At 41.4% G+C, this 22492-nt stretch overlaps 1 protein-coding gene across 1 annotated transcript in view; it reads right to left on the bottom strand.

Moving 5' to 3' along the window:
* Positions 1–20970, bottom strand: part of CA10 (carbonic anhydrase 10) — a 578576-nt gene extending 557606 nt beyond the window's left edge. Inside the window, exon 1 of the mRNA XM_055132899.1 lies at positions 20631–20970. Coding sequence (XP_054988874.1) covers positions 20631–20691 — 61 coding nt within the window. The 5' untranslated portion in view covers positions 20692–20970. The remainder of the gene's footprint in view (positions 1–20630) is intronic.
* Positions 20971–22492: the final 1522 nt, after the last annotated feature.

The following is a 22492-nucleotide window of genomic DNA, read 5'->3' as shown; positions in this document are numbered from 1 at the left end:
CATAAATTGTGGGTAATGAGAGAGGAGAAAGAGTAGAGAGTAGTATGGCTCATGTACATTTCTGATGGAATGTGATTTTTAAACTGAAATAATCTAGGAAAATGCATTTTGCACCTAAATTAATGAAAGCAGCACAAGGGTTGCTCCTGCCTCAATAGTAAAATAATATGATCTTTAACCAAATGAACTGGAAATTGTATATCCAAATGAGAGTTTTCTCCTTCAAAATCAGTCACTTGGGAAAGTTATATAATTGTCTGCATTTGCATAGCACATTTTCCAGGCTATATTTTGAGGCTCACTTATCTGAAGATTTTATTTCTTTTACATGTGTAAATCCCCAGCTCCTAATCCAGGGCTTGGCACACAAGAAGGCAAAGCAGAAAAACAGACTCCCTGTGTCTGTGAAAACTGAGATTGAAATTCCACCGGCAATCCAGGAATGTGAATATAATGATACTCCCTAAACTTCAGTTTCCTTATCTCAAAAAAATTGGTCACACCTCATGGGTTGGCATTGATGACTAAATAAAATAAAGCATACAAAATACTTGGTTTTATCTCCTAAATGGAGTAAGTAGTCAATAAAGGTTGACCGCTGTTGTAACCGACAGCATTTGTTTAAAAAGTGACTTCAGTTTCAGTGCCTTTAAATCTACATTTCTGGGGTTCTTCTTCTGGGCATTCTCTCTCCCTTCAGTTCTTTAAAATGTTTCATCTTCATATAGACTGGGTGGGATGAGAAATACAGAGATATTTAATACAAGATGTTTATTTGTATACCTATAAATAAATACAAGATATTCGTTGTCTTTTACAATGACTGGTGACCTCTTTAATTACATAGTTCCTGGACTCTGTTCAACCTTCAAAGAGTATCTGCTCCTACCTTAGTTACTGTATCTCCTTCCCCTTCATCCCACCCCCCGCCTCTGGCCTCTCCTATGAAACCCCTGTAACTGGCCCACCTATTCAAGTGATCCAGAAGAATCTTTCTTTCTCAAGAACCTTAACTGTATCACATCTGCAAAGTTCCTTTTATCAATTTAGGTTAACATATTTACAGGTTACTAGGTGATGACAATCTTTGTGGGACCATTATACAGATAGCTCACAATGTATAAAGTGTTTTAGATCATTTGTATTTGTTTCCTCTAGAAAAGAACCTGAACATTTCTTTTTTAAAAAAAATTAACTTTTTCAATAAAAATTTTTTTTGGTTTTGGGGCCACACCTGGCAATGCTCAGGGGTTACTCCTGGCTCTTCTTCACTCTGGAATTACTTCAAGGGTGCTCAGGGGAACATATTGTATGCTAGGGATTGAACCTGGATCAGTTACATGCAAGGCAAGCTCCCTACGCACTGTATCATCTGGCTCTGCTTTTTATTATTTTTTAAAGAGCATTAATTTTTATTTTGCTAAACATCTGAAGTCAACATCTTTTGAATTTATCTACTCTTTTATAAAGTTTTATCAATTTACCATTGGTACAGGGCTGGAGCGATAACACAACACAGCGGTTGGGCGTTTGCCTTTCAAGCAGCCTGACCCGAGTTCAATTCCTCTGCCCCTCTCGGAGAGCCCGGCAAGCTACCGAGAGTATGGAGCCCGAGCGGCAGAGCCTGGCAAGCTACCCATGCATATTGGATATGCCAAAAGCAGTAACAATAAGTCTCTCAATGAGAGACGTTACTGGTGCCTGTTTGAACAAATCGATGAGCAATGGGATGACAGTGACCATTGGTACATAGCTTCACACCTCTTACTTATGCAAAAGAGCTTCCTAATACTCCTAAGTTCAAGTGTTACCCATCATAGTATCAAACTGACAAATTTGATATCATCATTCCTTGAGTTTTAGCTTCCCTTTCTCATCTGTTCACTATTGTTCCCCCTTCTCCCTACACACAGAATTTGAGTTATTTGTAGTGTTTGTCACTGAACTTGCTTTTGATAGGGCACGGACACATGACTGAATTGGGCCAACCAGATGCCTGAGACCTGAGTTCTGGAGTCAACAACTCTAAGTGTGTCTGCCGAGGATTCAGTTTTCTGATGGGATTGGTGACAGAAGAATCCAGATTTCTGGACATCAGGGTCCCTAAGCAACCAATTAATCATCATCAGGGACAGAAGTCTGGTTGTTTCCTCCCAGCAGTGCAGAGGAGCTCGTGTCTAACATAAACCCACTGGTATAAGCATAGCCTTCAGTTCCAATAGTTTGACCAATTTCTATATGTGTGACTACTTCAGGGCTGGAGCGATAGCACAGTGGGTAGGGCGTTTGCCTTGCACGCGGCCAACCCGGATTCGATTCCTCCATCCTTTTTGGAGAGACTGGCAAGCTACTGAGAGTATCCCACCCACACAGCAAAGTCTGGCAAGTTACCTGTGGTGTATTCGATATGCCAAAAACAGTAACAACAAGTCTCACAATGGAGACATACTGGTGCCCGCTCAAGCAAATCGATGAACAATGTGATGACAGTGATACAGTGACTACTTCAAGTGTTTTAATTTCTCTTCTCATACTAGTCTTGAAGACTAGTTTTTACCTACAACTCAGGGCCCCTGAGGTCTCCTGTCCTTGATTGTAAGAGGGCTTTCTGAGAAGCTATTGGCACCCTCTTAGAAAGCGGGAACTATAAACAGTATTTGTGGGGGATGCCTTTTAGATATCATGTGCTTAGTTTAAAAAATTCTGAAGCCATACAGTGCAATCATTCAACCTAGGGCATGGAGGACAACCACATTGTTTGGAATAGTGGGTGCAAGGAGGAGGGGAGAAAGAGAACATCTAATGTGGCTCCACTCTGTGCCCTAGGTTTTCTCTCTCTTCTCAATCTAAACCTCCTAATGCTGAGCTAATGCTATGGGTGGAGAGAGAGGAAGAGAATTGATGGTCATAGGTGTTGGTCAGCAAGGACACACCCCTGCAGGTTTCTCAAAGCACCATTAGTTGTTTATATTAAATGGTCTTAAAATAGCCATTAGTTTATAAAGCAGACGTCTATCTGGCTAAAAACTCCTTATAACCTACTCACACTCTACCTCTGTATTATCTATATCTCACCATGGCTCTTCGTTCATCCATTTGTAGGATATGGTGATTTTTTTCAAAATAATAGTTTTTCATTGTCTTCTAATTAGTAGAGCTTGGTTGACACCTTGACACTATAGCTTGTAGCTGGGTGACACAGATATGTAACTTAACCTCTCTGAGTTTTTTTCTATAAAATGTTACTAATACACCCTAAATTGGCTTGAAACGCAGACTTGGTTAAGCAGTCAACCTTTTGGAGGTTGAATTCAAGTTCCAAATTCAGAACGATGAGAGTTTAAGACTCAACAAATGTGTGACCTTCAGAGAGTGAGTCTGAAAGAGGAGCAGCGAGGGTTGCCCAGAAGGGCTAGTGATAAAAGTTCCTGCCTTGCAAATCTGAGTCTGGAGAGGCTGCGAGTTCAATCTCTACATGTGTCACTATATCTCACCTAGTTTGCTATTTGGCATCCCTATCCCTGGCACTAAGATATGGGTGAACCCTGCACAGTAACCCCTGAAGAGCACCACAACTAAAATGCCTGAGCAAAATTAGTGTGTGCCATCTTCACTCATCACAACAGGAAAAATGGAGATAAAGGGAAAAGAGAAATGCCTGGGTGTCTGTATTTGCTCTCAGTAAAGTAGAGATAGATACAAGCTCCCTCATAGAGTCAGAGACAATGAGAGCACAGAGATGGAGAATGCACAGGGACTGTTGACTGCTGGCACTATGAATAGTATACATGTGGTTGTCTAGAGTGTGGATTTGGGTGAATTAAGGAATAAGCAAGTGAGAGAAAAAAAGCAAACTTATGTTTCTATATATGCCACCAACCTCCTTTACATAGTTCCTAATGATCTGAGATGCTCCAGATACAAGCATTAAAAAGTTGCTACTATTGACAAATGAGATATATGGTCACCTGAATCCAAGTATAGGAGAGAGACTGATGACAAAGTACCAAAAGGAAATTTAGGAAAAGATGGAAATGTTCTAGAAATAGACAAACTTACTTTACATGACTGGATTTTTTTTTCCAAAACCTATTAGTTTTTAAACAAGTTTAATAGATATTGTCACTGTTTGACTGTCACTGTATCACTGTCATCCCGTTGCTCATTGATTTGCTCAAGCAGGCACCAGAAACGTCTCCATTGTGAGACTTGTTGTTACTGTTTTTTTGCATATCAAATACACCATGGGTAGCTTGCCAGGCTCTGCTGTGCGGTCAGGATACTCTCAGTAGCTTGCCAGGCTGTCCGAGAGGGACAGAGGAATTGAACCCAGGTCGGTCACGTGCAAGGCAAACGCCTTACCTGCTGTGCTATCTCTCCGGCCCAGAAATTATCATACACACATATTATGCTTCAATAAATGTGATTAGCATTACTATATCCAATTACCATTATTATATTACTTACAAACACTCTAGTGCAGGAGGTGGTATTTGTGTGTGTGTCTGCCTGGGTTGTACCTGCTGACAAATGAGATATATGCTGATACACCAGTATCAGCAGACTGGTGTAACCTGCACACCAGTGCATGGGTCAGTAGCCCACTGGTTTTCAATCATTTGCCTCTAGAGGACCCGTATGGATTCTGGACCAGTGACTGAAGACAACAGGGAAAGACTCTGTTTCAAATCTGCTTTTGAAATGTGAAAGCAGTCACAGATAAATAGACAATACCTGAGTGAATGGGTGTGGCTGCTTCAATAAATTTGTATTTGTGAACCCAAACTTAGTTTCCTATCATTTTCAGGTGTCATAAAATGTTTTCCTTTTGATTTTTTTCTCAACCTGCTAAATATGCAAAATCATTATTAGTTGTCAGCCTGACAAAATCAGGCAGCAGACTGGATGTGGTCTGTAGGCCATTGTTTGGCAAGAAGATCCCCTGTGAAGCAGAAAAAGCATCCTCAAATCGGCTTTAGGGGTTTCTGCATGCAAATGCCATGTCTAAGAGGGCTGGGAACTCAGCTCCAGGAGTTCTGCGAGTCCTTTGCCAGAACCCACTCTCTCTGTGGCCAGGCTAAGCCTCCGCTTCTTGACTTCAATTTCCCCATCTGTCCAGGAAGAACAACAATTATCTCCCAGAGCCCTGCAAAGCTCAGTTGGCTTGTTGTTCAGGAGAAAAATCTCTATCCAAGTGCAGAAACTGATCATGGCTCTGGTTATATGTCTGGCCTGTCTCAATCATCAGGGGGAAAGGTTTGATTTTTCAGGTTGTCATTCCTAAAATTGCTTGTCTTTCCAGGTGATGTTCTTATTTCTGAAGCGTCTCTGACCTTCACAGTCCCCAAAGAGGAGGGTTATATTTTCAAAGAGCTCACTGCAGAACAGCACTCCTCCAAAGCTTGCTCCTTCACTGCCAAGCTGCCATCCCCAGCAATAAATCAGCCCCGAGGAGAGGGTGATTCCCCCCAGACTGTTTGCCTGGCTAGGGTCAGAGCTCCTCCGAGCTCCTCTGACAGCAAAGGGAGCTTTATGAATCCAAACCAGCACGAACTGGGATTCTTTTTTTCCATTTTAAAAAAAATTTCTGATGGGGCTAGGTGTTTAAGGAACATTTGGATGGGCAGTAAAAACACCGCTGGCATAGTCACAAAAAAATCAAGGTAATTCTGGGTTTTCTGAAGATTCAAGGTTTTAAAACTTTTAATACATCATCTAAACGTTAGCCAATCTGTTAATGAAGAAAATAAATGATCCAGTGTATTGTGTTACATGTCAGATGATTTCAAAGCAATTGTTTTTTTCATTAGAGGTTGCAAACTTTGTAAAGGATCAGATAGTCAGTATTTTAGAGTTCTCAGGCCACATGCTCTGTTGCAACTACCCAGTCTGTGGCTGTGGTGTACAAGCAGCCGTGGACAATACAGAAATGAATGAGCATGGCTGTATTCCAAGAAAACTTTATTTACAAAAGCTGGAAACTGGCCAGATTTAGTCTGTAGGCAGTTTGCCCTATCCCAAGCTATAGTTTTTCGGCAAGAGGGACTAGGCAGATTGAGAAAGAGAAAATAAAATTGAAATCAACTGACACAACTAAAAGCAACTGGAGATAATCTTTTCATTACAGATTGAGGAATAAAACCAACCAGTCAACATGCTGTGCTAGGGAATGGGAACAGGATACACAAAAAGGAAAGAAGCACCTTGAAGTCTTCCGTGTGACGAAGGAATGAGAACTGGTGATCTGCCACCCTGGAAACAGTAGGAACTAAGTGGGTGAGAATGCAAGAGAGAGATTCCCAGAAGCTTACAGAGAAGACCAATGGCTAACCTGGTGAGACAGGTCTGAATTTCTGCTAGTTTAAACCAGGTGAAGAAAAAGAGCAAAAGCAAAGACCTGGAAAAATGAGGGCAAGGTGTATGCTAAGAATAGCGAGCAGAAAAACTGGCAGAGTTGGAAAGGAAAGTTTACAAAGGCTCTTAAACCTCACTTAAATAGTTTTAACTGTGAGAACTCTTTTTTTTTTGAAAGTCAGTGAGAGGTGTCAATGAAAATTTTCACTGAGTCAATGAAAATTTTCATCGAGTCAATGAAAGATTTCCAAGTTTCTAGTATAAAGAGAAGCGAAGAACCCTCCTTTCTTTTTTTTTTTTTTTGCTTTTTTGGGTCACCCCGATGATGCACAGGGATCACTCCTGACTCTGCACTCAGGAATTATCCCTGGTGGTGCTCAGGGGACCATATGGGATGCTGGGAATCGAACCCGGGTTGGCCGCGTGCAAGGCAAACACCCTACCCACTGTGCTATCCCTCCAGCCCCAAGAACCCTCCTTTCTAAAGAAATTGGGCTGGTTGTTTTATATGTAATGTGTGATGGTTCCCGTTATTAAGCCATTGGATATTAAGTGCTTGAAAATGTCTTACCAAGCAATTTACTTTCATGTCATTTACATATAAAAATACGAATGTCCTTATTTTATGACCTATCTCACAGATTGAAAAACTGAAATGCAGAAATTAAGTCAGAATTTAATCTCAGTCTGTGTTCTCTAAACTTTTAATAATCTCCTAAATAACTTCCCAGTGCATTTAAGTATATTAAGTGTTTTCACAGTTAAACACCATTTTAAAAATCTTTATTTCTAGATTATCTCTTTCAGTGTCTCAGTTTACTCGAAAATCTGTAGTACTGTGATTATGTTTCTTGTCTTTCATCATTCTACTAATTTCTTTTTTCAAGAGTAATCTTACAACTAAATTTTTGAAAATTAAAACTGTGTTCAATATTTATAACAGCATAAATTGTGATTTTTATCATGTCATATCTACCTATATTTCTGGTTATACTGTTATTTTCAGATTGTTTCTGTCTACTTTAAGTTGGCCTTGCCTTCATGCACAAAACCATATATTTATCTCTTTCTGCTCACATAGATTTTGTACAAACTTTAAATAACTAATAATGTTTATAAACAGAAACCAAATGGGGATTAAACATGAACAATAGTTGCATACTCTGTAGCCTTTTTTCTAAATTACTTAAAATTGGATTACATAAGTGTTATAATCTTTAAATATAATTCTGTAAAGATGCATTCTAAAAAATAATTATAAAACAACACATTTGGATCAAACAGAAGAAATGAGTAATAAAAAAACTGACTAATAGAGAGTACTATGTTCCATAAAAGTTCCATAATTTTTGGTTACAATTATACAGATCTATTAATGAATTCACTGGGACTTAATAACAGACTAGCAGGTGTGGGTCTATGCTTGACTTCTCTAAATTTAATCAATTTGAGAGAAACAGGAGTTGGGATTTAGTGGATTAGTCAGAACAGGCCATTAATCTCTGCATTCTCATTTTTAATCCAGCCTCTACAAATGTGATTGGTGATGAAAACAAATCCCCCCTTCAGTCGCATTCCCCCCTGCCCCCCCAAAAGAGCAAGCAAGCAAACACACAAGCACAAAACAATAGAAAAGCTCCAAAGCAGGCTCCCAGGAGGACACACATAGGTCAGTTTGTCTTTCCTGTAACATCAGTACAGCATTTGTCATTTATCCTATTTGTTTTGTTTTGTTTATGTCTTTTGTGGAAATGCTCAGATCAGATCTACTAAGAGAGAACCATATCACAATCCAAGAAATCTCTAGCCTTTAATAAATATTTAAGAAGTCATTCTCTAAAGTTAATATAAAATATAAATCAAAAATATCTTTTTATGTTGCAAACGTGCTGAAAAAATTATTGCGAAGGCTACCATGTATGTAAATTAACTTTTGGGGGAGCTGGCAAGACAGAATAATGAAAATAGAGTTACCAAATTCCAATATCAGTAAGAAGAAGCAAGTGACAGTTTTAGAACAGATAGAGTAAATATTACGTCTTTTATTATAAATGGATTGGATGATAATACCTTATTTCTTTTTTATTCTTCCTGGCTACTAAGCATGCTTACAACTATAACCAGGCAAGAAGAACAATGAACAAATTCCTGACTCAGTGCTTTGTTTATATTACCAATGTCAAGGCCAAATATTTATTGGATTAAATGAGGCCATACACCTACATTGGAGGCCATAAGTTTAAACTGTCATTGAAAAATGAAAAATTTTAAAAGTAGCACGCATGATTTTCTAAATTATTAAAGAAAAATGTGGGCCTGCCCCAGCAAATTGTGCCTGAAGATCATTTTGTGAGTAAGCCATGACTAACTTCTTTCCTATCACCTGTAAAATATCCCCCATCCTAGTTTCACCTAGTGAATCAGATTCAACCATCCTCAACTGATTATGTGCAAGCATTGTGTTACATACTTTCATATCAATTGGCTCATTTAATCCCCATGTTTTACATGACAGTGCCAAATTCCTTCCTAATTTTGCCCAACATATCTTTTGTTCTCTTAACTTCAAGCATAACAAAGCAAAGTCACCGTTTATTCAGTATATTCTAGGTACCAAGTATGTTGCTGCATTAAAAAAACATTTAGTATAGCAGGTACGGCACTTGCCTAGAATGGCGATCAGCCTGGGTTTGAGCCCTGGCAACCCATATGCTCCCCTGAAAATTGCCAGTGGTAATCCTGGAGCACTGGGCCAGGAGTAAATCCTAAAAACAGCCAGGTATGACCCAAAACAAAATGCTTGAAGGGAACATATTCGATACACTCATGAACATATACCTCACAAATGTCTTTGCAAGCTTAACCCAAACTGCAAGGGGAAAAATAAAGCAAAAATTAAACAAATTTACTCCACAATGCATAAACAAAGCGCTCATTCATTCCTTTGTTCTACACATCTCACTTTCAAACAGCTCATTATAAGACTTTTCTAGCTCAGTCCAGTTCTGATTTCATCAGTTCTAAAAGGAGGATGGAGGAAAAAGGGGGCTGCACTCATGCATGAACTTGAACTACATGTGAAATTACATGTGATTATTATTATCTAACAACTATAAAGCAGCATTTCAAGGATACAACTGAAAGGTCACAAAAATGGTGTCTTCTTCACCACAGAAGACAAACATTTGTGTTATGTTTGTATTATTTATGCAAAACAAGTGATTTCTGTACTCTGTATTCATTCCACAGAGGTTTGCATCCCTACTTTCATCAGGACTTTTTAAATTTTTTCCACTCATGACCCTTTTCTAGCCTAAGAAAAAAAAATTTACAAGGTCCTGAACACATCGGCATATTAAATACAAGTCAAACACTAACAATAAATAATAAAAAAATGTATTTTAAGATAAATTTTAAAAGCCATGATTTGATCTCCCCAACCCCCAATATAAGATAGTGAAGAAGCTCAGATTTACCGTAGGTAATATCACAACCGGGCTATGTAGTCAAAATTTATTTTTCAGATGCCACACTTTCTATTAGCAGAATCTGCATTTAGCTGTTTAGAGGCTTATAGTAGATGTCTCCTTTTGTCTATAGTCTACCTTTATTCCTTTTTTTCTGTCATTCACTTCACAGGCAAACAGTCAAACAGCCAACTGATCATTTCCTCACAGATACCCAGATCCAGCAAGAGGTTATAAACAGAATATAAAACCAAGAACAGCAAATCCATACTGTTTTTTCAATTTCTGGTCTCCTGATTTTCCTCCCCTGGTGGGCTACACCACAGTTCTTTCCCAAACAGTCAAAGAGGGAAATAAAGTTTTCCGACCTAAGACTGAATGCACCTTATAAACCATAGTGATTTCCATATTGAACTAAATCTAAAAAAATCCTAACCCCAAACTAAATAAAAGTTTGAAGTTTGGGGTTAGAATTTCCTCTAAAGCGCTCAGCTCACAACTAAGAAACAGAGCTTCCTCAAAGACCAGTTTCCCCCAAGGTTGAACCCTATCAGAAAACAATTTATCCTGATTAATCTTGTCTTTTTTATTCTTTTTTGGTCACACTTGATGATGTTCAGGGGTTACTCCTGGTTCTGCACTCAGGAATTACTCCTGGTGGTGCTCAGGGGACCTGAGATGGGATGCTGGGAATCGAACCCAGGTTGGTCGCATGCAAGGCAAACACCCTACCTGATGTACGATCACTCCAGTCCTTGATTAATCTTGTCTTAAAGGAATGGGAATGACATGGAGGAAGGAACTACAATGGAGCCTCTAATCCCTAATTGTCCAACATCAAGCCTTTGAATATGAATATCGTAGAAATACAATTAGAAGGCAGAATACATTTAGACAAATCTATAGTATCCCAAGTAATACTCACTTATCAAATGGTGATATGCATTAAGGAAATAAAAAACTCTCAAGTTGCTCATACACACACACATATATACACACATGGGACAGTTCTAGAGTTCTAGTATTCTCTGATTCTTTGCATGCTGCCTTGAAGTAGAATCAAAAAAGTAGCACAGAGAAAGATGACTTCTTCATCTGCCCTCCCTACAAGCCTCGATGAGCATCACCCACTCTCCTTCAAAGAAAGGAAAGCCATTCTAAATCAGTCCTAATTACTCATTCATGTATCAATTCAATAACTCATTATTGAGCTTCTATGAAATGCCAGTCATGGGGTGGATGATATGAAAAACAAACCACATGTGCATATCACTAAATATATATTCCATAGTAGCAAAGATCATGGCTTCTTTCCTCACTTTATTTTATCTTCTGTCTGGCCCAGTGCCTTGCACAAGGAAGCATCCCTCAGCATTGGTGAAATCAATGAACCAACACATTAAATTTCTAAGGGAGTAGAAGAGAACCTTTCCATAGATATGTCGATTCATTGGTTCATTTCAAGTATCCGATGAAGTATCTACTATTATTTCAACCTGGTGGAGGAGGAATAACCAATACTCACAGCATAAGTGCTGCCATTGAAATTGTTTTCTACAAGAATGGACTCTAGCTGTGTATATGGAAGGGAGAGGGCGCAGCAGAAGGGGAACATGTTGACTCATTTCCTTCTGAAAATGTGTTTATTCCAACTCTGGAGTTGCTGCCAAATGTGTTGTGAAGCCAGCAGGAGTTGGCTCTGGAAAACTCACCTGAAAGTCACAGGCTTTATTTTCTATTGCCAACCACTTCAGTCACTGGGCATAAAGTGTTGGACAAAGTTAAAGATGAATTCTGCATTTATGGTGACTAATGTCCCACTACTCTTAGATCTGGAGGGAAAGGCATTTGTGGATTGTCTCTTTCAGACTGTTAATCTCTCTGCTGCTATCCTGATGGCACCAGAATGTAAATACAATCAAACCCAAACTCTGTCTACCCCATTACCACACTAATCTTGCAAATAAAAGCAATTCTGGTTTTGTTACCAAGGCAGTCCCAGGCCATATCTTAGCACCCATCCCAATCTGAATGCTGGAAATATATTTAATATATTTAATAATAATTAAGGTTAAGGGGAATAAAAACTACAAAAAAAACAGATAGAAAAGATTCAATTTTCAGAAAGAGTGATGTTAACAGTACAAAATCCAAGGTCAGTCAATGTGATCCTGGAACTTCTTTTGGGGGGGTTATAAAAACATGGAAATAAACTATGTAAGGAAATACACTTTGTCATCCCTATCTGGGTGATCTCAAAAGTTTCTGGGAAGCCACATGGAATCAGAGACAATGTTAGAAAATAAATAGTTATCTCAGCCAAATGGAGCATAGCTGGACCAGAGTCAAATTTAAAATGCTATGTCCTGAATAACAACAACCAAAAGGCAGATACCAGAGCAATCTTCTTCAGTCTTAAAAGCATAACTTCCTGCACAGAGAGCCACAGGGAGGAGGACATGTTGTACACACTATTACTGCAGGCAGTTAATGTGTTGTTGGAGTCGAGACTGACATCTTAGCTTTATTCATCACCCTTCACTCTCCGACTCTTGCTATGCTGACTTCTTGATTGTCCCTCAAATTCATCACATTCTTTCTAATATTCCATCTTTGCAAATGCTTTTTTGTGTTTTAGGATCATTCCTCCACCGCCACTCATCTCTGGGTTCAGCAGCCAAAATCTTGCAAGTAATCTCTCTAGCATCCTTCAAAAGTCAGCTCAAGCATCTTCTAACCAAACTCTCCTTCCTGTCTTTCTGCCACATGGAGAATCAGATGTTTCTTTTTTGCTCTCCTCCAAATACTGTGTCTCCATTTATTATTTGGTTTAACACATTCTGCTTTGACCACTACCTTTTAAAATCGGTAAGTCAGTTGTAAATTATTCAATTGTTAATTTCTGGAAGGGAAAGTCAGTGTCTTACTCCTATTGGATCTCAAGTAACTCAATTTTATCTATTTATCTATCTATGTCTATATATATAGTAGTGCATAGGACTGGAGCGATAGCGCAGTGGGTAGGGTGTTTGTCTTGGCTCGTGGCTGACCTGGGTTCGATTCCTCTGTCCCTCTCGGAGAGCCTGGCAAGCTACCGAGAATATCTCACCCACACGGCAAGAGCCTGGCAAGCTACCCATGGTGTATTCGATATGCCAAAAACAGTAACAACATGTCTCACAATGGAGACATTACTGATGCCTGCTCAAGTAACAGTGCTACAGCCTTTGTCTAATGCTGACGTTCTTTTCTGTTATCATTATTAAAGTACAAAGTTGCAATTATTTGTATTTTCTTAATGTGAAAATACGAATAGCAAATATACAGATGAGTACATAAGATATAGGACAAATGTTTTTTACTCTTTTTTAGGTATGTCATCCAGAATGTCTTCTAAGGTTAATATTTTTAAGTAAATTTTCTAAGCAAGGAAGGAGGCTGAAAAGAAGGAATTAGATTTCCAAGTTATTGCCTCTTGTGATCAAAGTACAAAAGAACTTTATTAAATTGCATATGCACCTGATAATGTCATTTTTCTTAGCTCCTCATAACTAAAAGATACAGTCTAAATTTCTTATCTTGACTTCCAAGCCCATTCACGTTGCTCCCAGGTTATTTTTCTTGTCTTATTTCCAGTCACTAATCTCAACCTGCCCTTTTCTTATTTCCATTTCTCCATATCCCTGGTAAGTTTGCTTCATCCCTTCTTGACTATAACAATACTGTTCTTCCATCATGGCATTTTTCTATTTTTCCTCTTCTTTTGAAATTTACATTTAACATTCCTAGATTTAGTTCAAATGCTCTGTCTTCTGTAAACCATTCTACTTCCTACTTATATCCACCAACAATACAATTGTTTGTTCCTTATGCTCTGATGGGGCTTTATACACAGTTCTAGCACATGAAAAATAACACCTTGGAATTACATGTAAAGACCAGCTTTGGTTTAACTTTGTGATGGTTATGCCTCATACAACCATATGATAGATATAGTTATGCATAGCCATAGATACATACCCATACAGAACCATAACCATATATAACTAGCAACACTTCTGTTAAGAACAGAATATACAATTTAATTGGCATTTACAAGAACAGTTTGCAATTTTCAATAAGAATTACTGCTAACAAAAATGATGACAATGATGATGATGATGATGATGATGATGATGATGATGATGACATTAAAGATGGGAATAGTGGGTGTGGTGGGAATTACTACAATGTATTGAGCAACTACTGTATTTCTACTAATAGTACTTTGAGAACTGTGGCAGGATAGTATTATTTTTCTCAATACTCATTTTACAGAGTTATAGGGGCATAAAAACACTTAAAGAACTTCTCTAAAATTATACAGAGAATAAATGTCTAAGACTGAATCTACATGTAAGCCTATCTTGGCTTCAAAGCGTATGCTTATTCTCCTGTGAAATGTGTAATATAGTTGTTGTATTCCAGATACCATGCTAGACATTTTACAAGTAATACTGTACTCCTTAAACTTACTGTGGTGGATTCATAACCTTAGGAAATATATCTATTGTATAGATGAGGAAACTAAAATCTCCCAAAACTCACCTGTCTATAATCCCAAACAAGTTACACAGACTACAGGCAAAGTAGTAGTTATAAAAAACATGCAACATAACATTGAAATAAAAGTCAATGTCTCAAGCAAATTTTAACAAAGTTCAATTCACTGGATCAATGCAATCATCTATAGTAAGAAAACTAAAATTATCACAAAATTAAAATATATTCAGACCCTTCAGAATACTTTCCATTCAATAGCTCCCTAGAAGGCTCATTCCTACTTTCTATCATCTCCCAAAGAACCATTCACTCCAGTTGGTATAAATCTTACTGTCTAATCTCACTCATTCCTTCCCCCCCCCTTAATGATGTGGTCCCCTCCGTTTGTTCTATCCCAACCATCAACACTCTCTCTTCCCTTTTCTTTCACATCTAGATTAATTTTTTCCTTTATCTTTTAGAACTTTTCCTTTATCAAACAATTAGGCATTATTGTTTTCTAACATTATGTATTTAGTGTAGCACCAGTTTGATTAACAAAAAAAACATTTTCATATTGTTGACATCATTATATGTGCATTTATAAACTTTGCTACAGGTGCTACCTTATAAACTAACTACGAATGACCCTCCATATCCATGAGATTCATACCCAAAGACACCACTAACGGTGGATGAAAAATATGTATTATGTAGATATTCTAGTGATGGATGCATTGCTAGACCTTTCATTATTCTTTTGATTATTCACTAGTAATACAGTAAAACTATTGTATTTACATAATATGAAGAATTGCAAGTGATTTAGAGATGATACGGAGAATACGAGATGCTATGCATAGGTTACTGACACATATTATTCTATTTATAATAAAGTTCTTAAACATTCATGGATTGTGGTAGCCCCAAGTGTCCCCTAACTGATATCCCAAGAATAAAGTGATAAATATTCAGGATCATTCTCATTTTCTAACCATTCTTTGAAATGGGAAAAGAGATAATAACTTCCATTTTACAGATTCAGAAACTGAGACTCTAAAAGTCCAGGAGAATTGCCTAAATCACAGAGATGATTTACAGTCTAACTGTGACATCATGGGGTGGGTCTCCTAAAACCTCTGTATTTAATTAATTAATTTATTTATTTTTGCTTTTTGGGTCACACCCAGCAATGCACAGGGGTTACTCCTGGCTCATGCACTCAGGAATTCCTCCTGGCAGTGCTCAGGGGACCATATGGGATGCTGGGAATCGAACCCGGGTCAGCCGTGTGCAAGGCAAACGTGCTACCCACTGTGCTATCGCTCCAGCCCCAACTTCTGTATTTTAAAAAACAAAAACAAAACAATGACTCTCCCCCAAACACATATATGAAGCTTGAATATCTCTTTTTGACCTAAAATCCTATGTCCAACTAGTTATGTTTAATTAAGTTAAAATGTTGGAATACTTAATATTGACAGTCTATGATGGTAATGAACTTCATGCCTCAAAGTAAAAAAGCACTTCTCCACGTTGACTTATCCTTTACCTGAAATTTTATAATACTCAGGAAGACTTTCTTGATCTCACCACTAGGAGTTCATCTCCACTAAAGTAGCTGTGGGTGATGGGAGCTTGGTGACTTCACGTGGGACAGTAAAGAAACCACATGGCTGATAACATTATCAGACAAATATTCTTTGTTGCTGTTTAATTTAAAGGAACGTTCTATTTCAAGCTACATTGACAACGTCTGCAATTTGCCATTTGAGAAGCACTTTTTAAAGTTGGGTTTATATGAGTTATAAGTTAGAAGCAGAAAGAGGAAATTTCTGTCACTCCCCTGGGTAATAAGCAGTACATTGTCCCCAGGTGATTTATTAAACTTTCCAAGTCTCACCTCAATATTGGACTTTAAGGAATAACATGTTCCATGCTCATAATCATACACCAAAGTCTGAAGCCACCACTCTCATTTAGGTGAGAGAGAAAATCAAGAGATATTTCAGACGAGATCGGGCGCGTTCAGGGTGGTATGGCCGTAGACAAGATATTTCAAAGTTAGTTAGACAAGGCCTTTTTTTAGGTGGGGTATGGGCTACATTCCTACACCTGGGACACCTCTTCTGATTTGTACTATCGAATGCCCTTGCTAAGGATTCTTTTCATCTTGTTTTTTAACAACTTTATGAGGAAGAAAGGTAAAGATTTATGACCTCATAAACCTGTCATAAATCTGCAATGCCAGATTTGATTAAAAAATATTCATTCTATTGTAAGCTTACTATACTTCAGAGACAGTGCCAAGTAACAATTTATTAAATACTATCTCACTGAATCCATATGACAAATGTTTGTTGTTTACACTATCATCTCCTTTCTATATGTAGGAGCTGACACTTCTTATACATCTTAATTTCTAGATTAGGAAAACAATGTATGAAATATTACTTGGGTAATAATCTCCATCTTGGGTAATAGTTGTCATAGACAAGATGATGCTATCTTAATTCTAGCTCTAGCTCTAGACTGCAATAAACCTAAACAACCACTTTCCAACTCTCTCAGATCTACAGCCTATTAACACAATTTTTTCTTTCAACTGGAAATACCAACATGTAAAGAAACTGATTAAAAATCTTAAGAGAAATTATGACCCAAAATATATATGATAAACTGAATGTGACCTTATCTAGACATGGATGTCAAGTCCTCGAGAGACTGAACTGCAGTGGCATTTAGGTCACTTCCCCTTTAAAAGAACAGTACACATACGAATAATAGATGAATGCAACTATATGCATTGTTATGTAATATTTGTAAAAGCATCATACAATTCAAATTGCCACTGCTGTTGTTATAGAGAAACTGACAAAGAGTAAAGTTACACATAGGCAAGTAGGAGGTTTTGTGTAAATTGTAATTGCTGGTCACTGGTCTAGGAAATTCTTGAGTGGTGATGTTAAGCACTCATTCTCACTCATCTGAGTTGCTTTTGTAAGAAGGGAATGTGCTCTTACTAGTACAGGGAAAATAACCCTGGTTCCTTCATATGTTCTCTCTCAATGCTCAGAAATATTCTCTCTCTCTCTCTCTCTCTCTCTCTCTCTCTCCAACCCCATGTCCTCTTCACAGATTTTGGCTGTTGATATTTTCAGTACAATGAGATCTGACTCTCATGTGGAGCCGGCAGATCGTGACATCCCCTCTTTAGCCTAGTTCTGTTCTGCTTAAGAAGCTAAAATGGATGGGAGCTCTCAAATGGAAGGCATACAAGCTATATCCTTAGCAGCTCAAGGCTTCATTACAGTCCAATAATTAGTGCAGACACACTACCAAATAATCCAAGTCACCTTATTTGGAGCACTCCATCCAAACATTCACACAGGTCTAGAGACAAATTCCTTGGGTATACCTATGGAGTGGGGGTAGAGGTGGGGGTGGAGGTGGGGGGGGGTTGGAATCTTTAGTTAATGAACCACTAATCTACAAGGCACTGGAGTGATCCTAAATGCCAACAGGACTCAGTGAAATTCAGTTAATAAAACTTCTATATACCAATTTTATTAAGAAAATTTTCTCTCTGCAAACTGTTTACACTGCAGATTTTTGATGACCTTTTCTAGTGTGGTATTCTTCAGTAATGAAGTCAGCCCTCAACCCCCCAAAAACATCAATCACTGGCACTTGGAAGCTCAGTAAGAATTAGGATCCATTTACTGGGCAATTCATCCCAAGATGGTAGCAACATACTTTTTCTTTTTAAAAAAATGTTTTTAATTTAAGATTTAGAAGGTTTTGTGATCATAGGGTTATGTTCCTTTCAGTAAAGCACAGTTCTGAGCAAATTAAAACTGCAAATCATGGGCACAGAAATGCAAGACCTACCAAACTCTTCCTCTGCCACAATTGCTCAATTTTAGTATATTACATTCCTATACCTTTCAGGGCTGCCAGATGGCAACACAAAGTCCCTCAAACTGTGGCAAGTGTGAGTCATAATTATATTACTAATCAGTATGGTGACATACATAGACATCACTCAGTGAGTAGTTCGGCTTATGGAAGGAGGAGGCCCCTTGGCCATGGAGAAAAGAATGGCCTTTTCCAGCTAGAGAAGTATAAATATAGAGTACATAATGTTGCATTTCTCCATGAACATCTTCATAAAGTGCAAATTAATGCAGATCCTAAGGAGGCTTTTGGAATGCTAACCCAGTTTTCTGTCTTTTGCTAATAGCTAGCAATTTTGCATACACTTCATCCTCTCATTACGTAGCAATGATGATTACTAAGAAAATCCATGTGACAGACCTTTTGGTCCTTAGCATCTCCTAATTTGGCCATTCCCCCTGCTTCTATTGTATGATTTACTCACTAATATATAAAATCAAGTAGACAAATATAACTATGACAGTGATACCACCAATGTCTCCTCTGGATCACTTCTCTGACAGCTGACCAGGTGCAAGAAAGAGGCAGGGGACAAAGGGTGCTTGGGGAAATTCTGAGCAACAATGAATGATAACCCTTTATAAGGTTTATAAAGGTGTGTGTGTGTGTGTGTGTGTGTGTTTTAAAGAACTCATTATTTGAGAAGGAAATGATGAAGTTTCTTTAAATAATCTTGAGAGTTATTCATGATGAAGAGATGGAGACTAGAGAAATATGGAAAGGGAGGGAGTGAGAAGAGAGGCCGGAGTATAGATACAAAATAAAATGTAGTCTTGTGAGATGCCAGGTAGTCTATCCAGGCAGAGAACTGAGATAAATCTCTACAAGTCAGCAGGGATTTCTTCCTCTTACAGGCAAGATAGGGTAAATGAGTTCCCATTGGAAGAGTTGGAGTGACCCCAAAGCACTTTCTGGTGTCTACCAGCTATCCAACCTCTCTCTAAAGCATTGCAAAAGCAATCATCACTGAGGACAGCTACAGCCTCAACCACAATCATTCCAAGTAGATAATTCCTTATCCCTGACACAGGAAAGCGCCTAGACCAAATGCTGGCATTAGGAACTGGGTCCAAGGGAAAGGCAGACAAAGGTTTCCAATGTCCAGAATAGGGCTTAGAGGGTGGGGGCTGGCAGGGCTGCAGGAAGAAGCAGCAAATGTGAGTCCCTACACACTAACAGTGCCCCCCCCCAAAAGAGGTCTGCTCCAAGGGGGTGAAAGGTGCCTGCTCTCCTCTCCTGGTGACTTCACGGAAAGTTGGCTGAGTCCCCAATTTCTGCAGAGGGAATGCGGGCAGAAAGGAATACTGCAAAGAGGGCCTTAACCTGGATGCTTAAATGACAGGTGCAAAAGGGGGTGGGAAGTCACTGCCAGTAGGAGAAGGTGCTAAATTGAACTGGGGAATAACACTGCTGATCCTGGGGCTTTTACTCATTGCTCCCCATCCACATCCCTAATTGCCTGCACTGACAAAGGGGCTTCTTCAAAATCAAAATCACCCCAAAGACACAAACACACAAGGCAGGCAGGCACAAAACCTCCTTCATCACCTCAAAGTCCTGCATGGCTTCCCATTAGCTCCTAGAACCACTGACTGGCACCTGGAGCCTGAGCTCAGAGTCTGAGCCAGCACATCCTGGCCACTGGGAATTAGGAGAGATGCAATAGGAGGCGTTAATGATATGGTGGCGCCTGGCGGGGGGTGCGGGGGGGGGGTGCTTTCATTTTTTCATTTGAGGCGGAGGGAGGAGAGCGGGCATGTTTCAGAGCATCACAACTAGGTCCTGAGGTGTCTGAGGAACGACGTGCACTTCCCTCTGGTCCCGGCCGGCACTCTCCAGCCCGCATCATCCGCAGTCTCTCCAAAGCGCCTAGATCCCGGGGCACACAGTTCTGCATCCATCTCGCCAGAAACGGAACCACCGAGTTTGGGAACTTTGGAAGCCAGAGGATGGGGGGTGGGGTTGCCAAGGCTCAGGTTTCGGCGCCAGAGTTGTCAGCCAAAAAAGCGGTGGAAAATCAACACCCATCTGCCTCTTCAGCCACATCGCCCATGGCCCATCCCTCTACCTTCTGGGACTGGGATGGACTCCATGCCGAACACACAACACACACACACACACACACACATACACACACACACACACACACTCCTGAAGACAGCAACCCCCCCACCCCATCCCAAACCTCCAGAGCTGAAAGGGTCTCGGCCACTACCCTCCTCCCCTCCCACCCCGAAGACGACTGGACACAATTAAGACCCCCCCACACCCATGTTCCAGACGCCACAACGTGACCCCAAACCCCGCCAGTGACTCCAGCGCGTCCCATACCTGATATGCAGACGATGAAATTGGCTTGAAGAAGAAAAAGCACCTCCCAGACTATTTCCATCCTCCGATTCTCATTCCAAGTGCATCACTCGACGGGAAAACAGGGGGGGCCGGGGGGAGGGAGGGCCCGACGCGGCGCACACACATACACACGCACACACTTGCGAGCGAGCGCGCACCACTCGCGACTCCCACCCGACCGCCGGCCAGGGACAGTCACCTCCGAGATCAATATCGCAGTTTGAATGGTTCCGGCAAATCTCCCCTCGGGCTCGACGGATGTGCGCCCCGGATGCGCTGACACATGTCCGATGCCTCGCTGCCCCGGAGGTCGTCCCGCTCGCCGGTCTCTGCTCCAAGCGGCGGCAACAGTGCGGGCGGAGGCGGCGGCGGCGGCGGCGGCGGCAGCAGCCACCTGAAGCCACCCGCGCTGGGCTCTTCTTCGTGCACAAACGAGACCCCGATCCGCCGGGCGCCCCAAGAAGACATAGACGACGGCCACCCCCTCACGCCGGGCCCCGCCGCGCAGTTCCGGGCGCCGGGCAGGCGGCTCGCAGCTCGCTGGCGAAGCCTCGGCTGGCCACGACAAGTTGCCCTCGAAGTCCGCCCCCTTCACCGGGGCATGATCAGGGCTGTCGGCTCCACTCCGGGGCTGTTCTCCGCCGGCTTTGGAGGGGGCGGCGGGCACGGCAGGCAGGGGGAGAGAGAGAGAGGCAGGGATTACCGCCCGCTGCGGCCGCCGCCGACCCTCCCAGCTCCCCCAAGTCCGCGCGCGGGGCGGTCTCCTCCCAGCCGCGCCGAAACACGGGGCGGGAGCCGGGGATCCGGGCGCGCCGGGGGCCCACGGGCTCCCCCTCCCTCCACCCCACGTCGTGCGCTGCCTGGCTGCCCGTCCCTCTGCTATTTTCCCGGGTTCTCCTGCACCCCCAGTTTGCCTGGCTTCCCTCGGCCGCCGCGGGCGCCGCCGAGATTTTCCGCAATGCAACTGCAGGGGTCGTTCTTTCCTCGCCTACGGATCCCCGCGCCGCCCGATTCGAACGGGAGGAGGGGGAGGAGGAGGAGGAGGAGGAGGAGGAGGAGGAGGGCAGATGGGGGCAGGCAGGGGAGGCGGAGGGGGAGGCTCGGCCAGGTGAGCGTCCTCGCCGCGGCGGGAAGGCCCCGCGTCCGCCCGGCGCCGGGGGACCGAGGCTGCAGGCGGGCGCGGGAAGGCGAGACTAAGCCCGGCCAGAAGGAGGACCCGAGCGCCCGGGGCTCGGCGCTTCGGACCCCTCCCCGGATGCTCGCGAGGGTCACCCTCCCCGGGTGGGGGGGACTTTTTCTTCTCCTTAAAAAGAACTTCGCGCCCGCCCGTGCGGCGCGGGAGACCCGGGCGGGACTCATCCTGCGAGCGCGGTTGAGCGCTTTTCCTCCGCTGCGGAATACTGGAGATATTTTTTTTTTTTGGGGGGGGGCATAATTCATTCCTTGCCCTATCCCTCTCGTCCCTCTCCTGCACCCCTCCTTCTCCCCCCTTTTCGCTCCAATGCCCCAACACTACTTACCTCACTTCTCTCTGCGGGGTCCTAGAGCAGGTGCAACCCGCCTGCAAGTCCCTTGCCTCCCTCCTACCCAAGAAACGGGAGGAGAAAGGAAAAAAAAAGCCAAAAAAAATCCTCCCAAAAATAAATAAAAAATTAAAACGTCCTTGTAAGTACCGGGTGGAGCGGTGGCCGCTGCCCCCTTAACCCAGCACCCGGAGGTTCCAAGACTCTAGGGAGCCCCCAGGCCTCGGGAACGGGCTTCACTGCTTCTCTGTTTGATTGACAGATTTTTTTTTTGTTCGTTTCTTTCTTTTTTTTTTTTAATGCTGTTTGTTTTTTGGG

Source organism: Sorex araneus, chromosome 3 (genome assembly GCF_027595985.1).
Source record: "Sorex araneus isolate mSorAra2 chromosome 3, mSorAra2.pri, whole genome shotgun sequence".
Taxonomy (NCBI): domain Eukaryota; kingdom Metazoa; phylum Chordata; class Mammalia; order Eulipotyphla; family Soricidae; genus Sorex; species Sorex araneus.
Note: the sequence above shows the minus strand (reverse complement) of the source record. Positions and strands in the feature narration are given on the sequence as shown.